Below are 8951 nucleotides of genomic sequence, written 5' to 3'. Positions count from 1 at the left end.
GGTTGAAATGAAGATGATACAATCCAAAAAACCTGGGCGACAGAGCAACACTCCGTCTCAAAAAAAAAAAAAAAAAAAGAATGCAATAGTTATGTTGAGTTCACAAGTATTAACGTACAGAATAAGTGTACAAAAACAAAAGCCTCTGTTCAAAGGTTACGTAAATATACATGTTTTGGAATTAAAAAAAAAAATCAACTGCAAAATGCAAACCCAAAAGGGACTTTTGAACAACTTGGTTGAAATGAAGATGATACAATCCAAAAAACCTGCAATTTTTTACAATTAAACAATGACTTTAACTCTGCATCACTGCCTACAATTAACATCCAAACACCAATGAATGGTGAGTGATTGGTCCTTGCCTACTCCTCTACTTCTGCAATCCCTGCAATACACACTTCACTGATGAACCACCCTAAGCTACTTTTGGATCCTTATTGTGTTACGAACATGAAGCTGTAAAGCTTTCCTCCACAACACATTTGGGAAAAGTTATTATTTCCTCACTGTACAACTTAAGCCCCTGGAGTTACATGCACATATTCCAAGTAGTATACAAGAACCTGAGAGTTTTCAGAGACTAAATTTCCAGATACAGTAGTCACCCCTCACCTGTGGTTTCGCTTTTCATGGTTTCAGTTGCCTATGGTCAATGATAGTCTGAAACTATTACATTGAAAATTCCGGAAATAAACAACTCATAAGTTTTAAATTGTGTGCCATTTTGAGTACCAAGAAAATTTCACTGTCCTACCCTGACCTGTCCAGGGATATGAATCATCCGTGTCCAGAATATCCATGCCATATACGTTACCTGCTCTTTAGTCACTTAACTGCTTTGTCTGTCACATAGTTGGAAAGTCAGTAGTAGCCTAATGTTAAATCATAGTGCCTGCCTACGTCATTCATCTCACTTCATCTCATCATGTTGTAGGTATTATATCATCTCACATCATCACGAGAAGGGCAAGTACAGTAAAATGAGATATTCCGAGAGGCCACCTTCACATTAACTTTTATTATAGAATATCGTTATAATTGTTCTGTTATTATCAGTTATTGTTAATCTCTTACTGTGCCTAATTAAACTTAATCATAGGTATGTGTCTGTATAGTAAAAAACACAGCATACAAAGAGTTGGGTCTTGGAACATATCCTTCAAGGATAAGGAGGTACTATTGTACTCAACTATGATATACAGTCACATGTCATGTAATGGCATTTTGGCCAAAGACAAACCGCATACACAATGGTAGTCTTACAAGATTATAATGAAGCCTAAAAATTTCTATTGTGTCTTAGTTTTTAACAAAAGGTTCGAAAAGTTAAGAAGAAGAAAAAAATTTAAAATAAAAAAACTTATAGAGTAAGAATATGAAGAAATAAAATATTTTGCACAATTATACAATGTGTCTGTGCTTTATGCTGTTACCACAAGGGTCAAGAAGTTAAAAAATTTAAGAGGTTTGTAAGTTTAAAAGTTACAGTAAGCCTAAGGTTAATTTATTATTGAACAAAGTATTGTTTAATCAATTTAATGCAGCCTAAGTATAGAGTGTTTATAAGGTCTACAGTAGTATAATGTCCCAGGTCTTCACGCTGACCACTCACTCATTGATTCACTCACAATAACCCAGAGTCCTGCAAGCTCCCATTCATAGTAAGCACTCTCCACAGGTGTACCATTTTTTCTTTTATATCCTATTTTTACTGAACCTTTTCTATGTTTAGATACACAAACACTTACCATTGTGTTATAGTTGCCTACAGTATTCAACACAGTAATATGCTGTACAGGTTTATAGCCTAAGAAAAATACATAGCTTAGGTGTGTAGTAGGTTACACTATCTAGCTTTAAGTATACTCTGTGATGTTTGCACAACGATAAAATCACCTAATGATGCATTTCTCAAAATGTTATCTCCACTTATAAGCAACTGGATACCATATATACATTTCTAAAACTCACCTGTCTGAAAAACCTGATGTCTCTGAGAAGGTTGAGGTATCACTTTTTTCCTTTCCCTTCATCACTTCCTTTCTTCCACTTTATAGAAGAAAGGCATTCCCGTGCCCCAATCTTAAACCTTGCATTGATCCAAAGAATAAAAACTTTTGGGTATCAAATATTTTTAAATAAAAACAAATAAACTTGTGGAACCTTAACTAACAGATAAATAATTCCTTCAATAAAGGAATCATAAACACCCAAATTCATCTCTTTAAAAGATGTACTTCCAACAAAATTTTACTTTTGGTTAATAATTACCAAAATTGGTAATCTATATTGTATTAAACAATCATATAGTACTAATAATTGAATTGAAAATTCAACCCATAAAGAAGTTTTAACACTCAGAGGCTTATGATAGAAAACAGCAATTTAAATACATCTTTTGACACAGAGGGGTATGACAGAGTGATCAGTAAAAGAGCTTTTCAAGCATAAAATTAAATTACTGTGGGAGAAATGAAATGGAAATAAATTCAAGAGGAAAAAGCAGCTATATGGAATTTCTAGCAGTTAAAGAGTTTGTTCGTATGTTTCTAAAAAATGGATGACGTGATTATCAAATCACTACAGTATTTCCATTATATTAGATACACTTAAAAGAGTGATATAGCATTTTTATTTTAAAATGTCAATATTCCCAATATGGTCAGAAATTATATTCTTTGCATTTGTTTAAATTTATGATAAAAACTTTTAGGTATCAATTTGAAAATACACAGAAGAGTAATCAGATTTCTATTTTAGAAGGATCATTAGCAGCAATGTGGAGAATAAAGTGAAGACAGACAAACTAGGAGGCCATTTGGGAGACTTCTTACAATCCAGACAAGAAGGCATTAGGGCCCAACCTAGGGAAATGGAATGGTAAAAATAGAACACATCCAGGATACAGTAAAGATGCATAATCACAGAGATTTTAACGAAATGTTTTGAATGTGTAACTATGAGGAAGATGAGGAAGTCTTTAATTGACTCAGGTTTCTGGCTGGGAAAACTGGTTTAAATAATGAGGCCACTCCCTAAAATTGGTAATATAGCAGGTTTGGGGGAGAAGTTGAGTTCAGTTTTGGGTATTTGAGTTTGAGATGCTTGTGGGATTGACTGTCTGGGTGATAATCAACCCACATAGCTTTTACAGAAATGAATCTCAGGTACATGAAGTTTTCCAATAACATCATTTTATACAATGTCATTTCCTCATACTGTTAATGAGAAAAAAATCAATTCCTGTTTGAGGCCACTGGCTGGGTGGAGTTTGTACATGTTCTCCCCATGTTCACAGAGGTTTTCTCCAGGTACTCTTGTTTCCTCCCACATGCCAAAGATGGGTATGTTAGACTCACTGGCATGTCTACATGGTCCCAATAGACAATGGGTGTGTGTGAGTGCTTCCTGTGATGAAATAGCATCCGGTTTAGAGCTGGTTTCCACCTTGTACCATGAGCTGCCAGGATAGGCTCCGGGCACCCACAGTCCTGAGCTGGAATAAGTGTGTCAGAAAATGAATGAATACAAATAATTATAAAATAAAAATGATAAACTTTACAATAATCATACAAATGAATGACAATAAACGATTTGGTATGAAAGGGCTCAGTGAGCTGCCATATTTGTGATTGTTTTTGAACTGGGTGGTAGTAGGAGGTGCTCCAATTTTCAGTTTGCAAACATTTATTCCTTGATTTAGTCCACCACTACTATGACCGAGGTCACTCACTGATACGCCAAACTTGGGTAAACAATTATCTCACTTGTTTTTATTAGTCTTTCTCAAATGTATGTATAGCACACAATTATTTCAACATTTAATATTAAAAGTGCTTTGGGTCTTTATTTAGAAGTTCGGTGGTGTTTGTATGACCAAAATATGCCACTGGAACTTAATTCTTGTTTATATCAAGTAGCCTATGGTAGAGTTGGTTTAGTTATACATTGTTTTCCCTAAAGTCACAGTTTCCAAGAGCCTATCTTGGACTTACTGTATAAGAAATAGAAAGTTGTATATACATAGAAGTAGAAGAAGCCCTGGTTATGGATGTGATCATCCAAAGGAGTAGGAAGAAGAAGAAAAGGGGCCAAGGATGGAACACCAACACTGAAGAGGAAAGGAGATGATTCTATAGATTTCAGTGGGTAACATATAATAGTGAATTAATTTCAGTGTCTATAGTGTAACAAGGAATGAGTACTTGTGAACAGGAAAGAGGGAAGGTAAAGGTAAACACATGGAGAATTAGGAGAAAATCTGTCACAAAACAGTCTGAACAGCTCCCCCAGGACACACATATAGTAAGGTGTGGAGGTATAATAAAACCCAGGCAGCACTGTGCATACTGTCACTCTTAAACAGAGGACAGAGAAGTTAGTCAAACAAGGTCCCAGAACAGACAGAAAGAGGAACATTTAGAGTATAATTACAAAGATTATCTAAGAGGGAAAGAAATAAGAATAGTATAAAGTTTCAGATTGCTAGCAGGAAGTTGAGGGACTACTACTCAGTCTCTTTCTCAGTATCATTTTCCTAGACTCATCCCTGAATATAAAAATTCCCTTCTCAGGTTCCTTTTCCACATGGTTTCAAGAGGAAAAAGAACCTCTGGCTATAGTCGACCTTCACATGAGTGAGATTTTATTTCTGTACAAGGTTAGTCTGCGTAGTTACCTCCCTTATCAGAAACTTACCAAAAAGTTTAAGTTGATGACACCCAAACCTAGCCTCAAATCTCTTATTGCCAATGTTTTAGCGTAAGAAAGTTAGATTTCTACATATTAACATGGGAATACGTTCAACTTATACCATTAAAGTGAAAAAACAGGACATTTTGATCCCATTTCTGAAAATAATAGATATTACCTCTAGTGTCGAAAACATCTGGAATAATATACTTCAATCTATTAACAGGGGTCATCTCTGGCGGATGTGGTTACAGGCATCTTTCACTCTAAATGTTTATGACCATGTAGTAAACGGGGAGAAAAAGATTTTGATACTGTTAGAAGCAGATATTCTGTCTTCTCTGCTTGACTGAGTTCCTTAACAGTGGGTCATATTCACTAGTATATACCCATAGCAAATAGCTGGACTCACTAAGATTCTACAACAAACGAATGAATTAGTCAATGAGTATGAGTTTTGACCATCTCAAATAACTGTTGAGAGAAACATATACACACAAACGCATGCATTTTCCCGTTAACGCGCAATGGAGATGTAAGCTGTAACAGGCCTTGGAAGGCAGTTATTTCGACGTCCATGCCTAACGTTACGATTTTAAAAGCCCGATTACAAGTGTCTCGAGGAGATGAAAGCACAGCTTTCTTCAGTAGTCCCAGCTAACACTAATTTACCCTTGCCATGGGAGAACTCAGAAGCTGAGTTCAGAATTGGAGTCGGCCCTGGTCGGAGGTGGCGTGTGTTTCAGGGTAGATGAATCCCGCCAGCCCCGAGCAGCGGTTGGGACCGTTACTCACCATTTCTCAGGACGCCAAGCTGGGGCTGGCGAAGCACCGAATTGAAGAGCATCAGGGCCGGAGGAAAAGACTCAGCCGAGAGAAAAGTCGTAGAAATGCCTCCAAGTTCAGCAGAAATCGCAGCTTGCGCCTCTCACAACACAAATCGTTATCGCCTCCAACTCCCGCCACTGTAAGCCCCGGCCGCCAAACTCCGCGCCAAACTGACGTCACGCTCTCTGATTGGCTTCCGAGCGACGTCCGGGCGCCTCAGAGTCATTTCCCCCTTCGGATCCCCGCCTCTTTTTCTCCCAGCCGCGGGAACCTGGAGTCCAAGAGCTCCTTGAGCGCCTGCGCAGAAGGCAGCAGGGGCGCCGGCGAACCGCGGGGTGACCAGGGCGCATGCGTAACAGGGCTTGACAGCGCGCGGAGGAAAAACCAACAAGAAGGCGGCGGGAGAAGATGGCGGTTCTGGGGCAGAGTTTGCAATCTTTCTGACTAGGCTAGTCGAGTAACTATTCGGGTCATGGCGTCAAACTCAACTAAGTCTTTCCTGGCAGATGCCGGCTATGGCGAACAGGAACTGGATGCCAACTCTGCCCTTATGGAGTTGGACAAAGGTATTCGAAAGAGCGGGCTGAATGGGTGAAACGGACGTGGGGGGAAGTGGCGCCACCACGTGGTGGTAGCTTTGGAGGACGGGTAGGCGCATGCGCCTGTCTTCGCTGGGCGGGGAGTACCTGTGCTTTTGCTGGGGCGTGGGCTTTGACCCCTTCGGGAGGTTGCGGGAAATTTGCAGGATTGTTTGGCCTTACACGCTAAACAAGTGGCGAGCTCTAGTGAGAGGCCCGTTTTGACCACTTGAGGGAACAGCCCCCTATTTTCTAAGCAGTGACAGTGGCTGATTTCTAAGAAACACTACAAAGAAATTGTGAAATTGGTTTTCAGTCTGTTCAGTTGAGACCAGGTCACCATGAATTGCACCGACTTGACAGCGATTCATTTGATTTCCGTAGCTCTGTTACCTGCGGGTTACAAGGCAGGCTAACCATGGCCAAGACCATGCAAAAAGCAAGGGCCCTGCTCATTCTCTGCCGACAAGTTCCAGGAGTTCTGTTTCCTTCCTTACAGGGAGCAGTTTGGTGTAGAAGGAGCTTTGGGGTTGCACTGAGTTAAATTTCAGTGCCGCTAATTTTATGATTAATTTCATCTAGCCTCGGTTTGTCGTCTGCCAAGTGGGTACAGTACCGTTGAGCCGGCAGAATTGTTGTATTAAGTGACTTAATGGTATGCAAAAGAAGCATTTAGTAAATGCTGAAGAGATATAGATACGGATTTGGGAAGCGAGGTCGGAAATTTGTCAGTAAAGAACTCGACTGGTGATATGAAACCTGTTTCATATTAAGGATTTTTATTGTACGGGAAACATTTCGGCAGCTAGTATACAATTAAATCTTGATTAATCGTAGCCAGTATATAATGTTGGAGAACAGGACTAGAACTCAGAAGGATCTCTCTTTAAGTCCCCTTTGAGCCACTTCCCAGCTTTCTGAGTTGGATATGTCTATTAACGTTTTTGGGACTCTTTTTCCGTTTATTTTTTAAACTGTGAATATTTTTAGTGGGTTAGTCTAAATAAGAGTTTCTCAGGCTCTTAAAAAAGCTTTTACCTCCTTCTGATAAACACAAAAATTTCACAACCCCCTAATGGGATATTCTTTTGGTTGAGTCTCAGTATCTTTAGTGCACCCCCATCAACCAAGAAAATGATGTTGAACTTTTCTTTCTCTTACCAAATCTATAGGATTTTTCTCCTCTGAAAAATAAAATTATAATATTAAATATGTTTTTCTTTTCTTTTTTTTTTTTGGAGACGGAATCTTGCTCTGTTGCCCAGGCTAGAGTGCAGTGGCGCGATCTCGGCTCACTCCACCCTTTGCTTCCCGGGTTCAAGCGATTCTCATGCCTCAGCCTCCCGAGTAGCTGGGATTACAGGCGCCCACCACCACGCCCGCCTAATTTTTGTATTTTTAGTAGAGACGGGGTTTCACCATGTTGGTCCAACTCCTGAACTCAGGTAATCCGTCCGCCTCGGCCTTCCAGAGTGCTGGGATTACAGGCATGAGCCACTGCGCCCGGGCTTAAATGTGTTTTTCAAACACTTTCCTCCTCATTCTGATACATCTCTTTCTTCTTCCTCAGTGAAACTTACAAGTCAGGAGAACATCTAAAATCCCTACCAGTTCTAAGGACATTTTCTATCATTCTGGTACAGCTGAGCTTGTACCATGCTGACAGTAGAATAGTGGTTGTGGAACAGGGATCAAGATGGAGCACTGAAGAGGAGTCTAAAATTGTTTAATTCCTCAAATTTTGCAGTTGTAAGAAAAAAACCACAATTTTCCTTTTTAAAGAAAGGTTGAAATGAAAATATTTTATATCTGTAAGAAAGAAATCAGGTGTCAATCTTAGACACAGAGTAAGTGATCATTTTCACTCCTCCCAGCAATGCCCGGCATATTTTACAGATGAATCTCAGGCTCAGAAAGATGACTTGTTCTTTTTCATCTCACCTACACTACCTTTTAAAACTGTTAGGAAATTAAGTTATAGAAATAGCCAGTTTCATGTAGAATATAGTTGAGTCTTTTAAATATTGAGTCATTTCATCTTGTACCTGTTAAAGTACTTCTGTTTTGTGAGCTAAAGGTCAGAAGGCTACAAGTTACAACTCTTTTTTCGTTCCCAAACTCCAAGGAATACTATTTTTGAAATACCTTCCCCACCTCAGCATAGACACTCAGACACATGACTTATTTGATCAGGCTTTGTACTAGGAACATGGCAGTTAATGAAACAAAACAAAACTCCTGCCCTTATAGAGCTTACCTTCTAGACAGCAGATGCAGACACTCAGCAAATACAGCAAACACGTGACAGTTAGTGATACATATTCTAAAGGAAAATGAAGCAATGAAGGGGACTGGAGAAAACTGATCAGGGGCTGGAGTTGATTTCTTATTTTATGAAGGATAGGCAAGAAAGACCTCCTTAATCAAGTGGAGGAACAGCAAGTGCAAAGGCCCTGAGGTAGAAGCCTCCTTTGCATGCGGTTATCTGGATAAAAGTAATAGAGAATGAGTATAGAAAGATAACCAGAGTCGGTTGGGTGCAGGTGGCTCACACCTGTAATCCTAGCACTTTGGGAGGCCGAGGTGGGTGGATCATGAAGTCAGGAGATCGAGACCATCCTGGCTAACACGATGAAACCCCGTCTCTACTAAACAAAATACAAAAAATTAGCTGGGCATGGTAGTGGGCGCCTGTAGTTCCAGCTACTGGAGAGGCTGAGGCAGGAGAATGTTGTGAACCCGGGAGGCGGAGCTTCCAGTGAGCCGAGATCACACCACTGCACTCCAGCCTGGGCAACAGAACAAGACTCTGTCTCAAAAAAAAAAAAAAAAGAAAGAAAGAAAGATAAC

At 39.7% G+C, this 8951-nt stretch overlaps 2 protein-coding genes across 6 annotated transcripts in view; one reads left to right on the top strand and one right to left on the bottom strand.

Annotated features, from left to right (window-relative positions):
• DTL (denticleless E3 ubiquitin protein ligase homolog (Drosophila)) overlaps positions 1 to 5880 on the bottom strand; it is a 74540-nt gene extending 68660 nt beyond the window's left edge. For both annotated transcript variants that reach the window (XM_011938473.1, XM_011938482.1), the window contains exon 1: positions 5491 to 5880. In XM_011938473.1, coding sequence (XP_011793863.1) covers positions 5491 to 5542 — 52 coding nt within the window. In that variant the 5' untranslated portion in view covers positions 5543 to 5880. The remainder of the gene's footprint in view (positions 1 to 5490) is intronic.
• Positions 5774 to 8951, top strand: part of INTS7 (integrator complex subunit 7) — a 101959-nt gene continuing 98781 nt past the window's right edge. For all 4 annotated transcript variants that reach the window (XM_011938491.1, XM_011938516.1, XM_011938498.1 and 1 more), the window contains exon 1: positions 5774 to 6089. In XM_011938491.1, coding sequence (XP_011793881.1) covers positions 5996 to 6089 — 94 coding nt within the window. In that variant the 5' untranslated portion in view covers positions 5774 to 5995. The remainder of the gene's footprint in view (positions 6090 to 8951) is intronic.

Source organism: Colobus angolensis, unplaced genomic scaffold, assembly GCF_000951035.1.
Source record: "Colobus angolensis palliatus isolate OR3802 unplaced genomic scaffold, Cang.pa_1.0 Scaffold100, whole genome shotgun sequence".
NCBI lineage: Eukaryota > Metazoa > Chordata > Mammalia > Primates > Cercopithecidae > Colobus > Colobus angolensis.
This window is presented reverse-complemented; position numbering and strand designations above follow the sequence as displayed.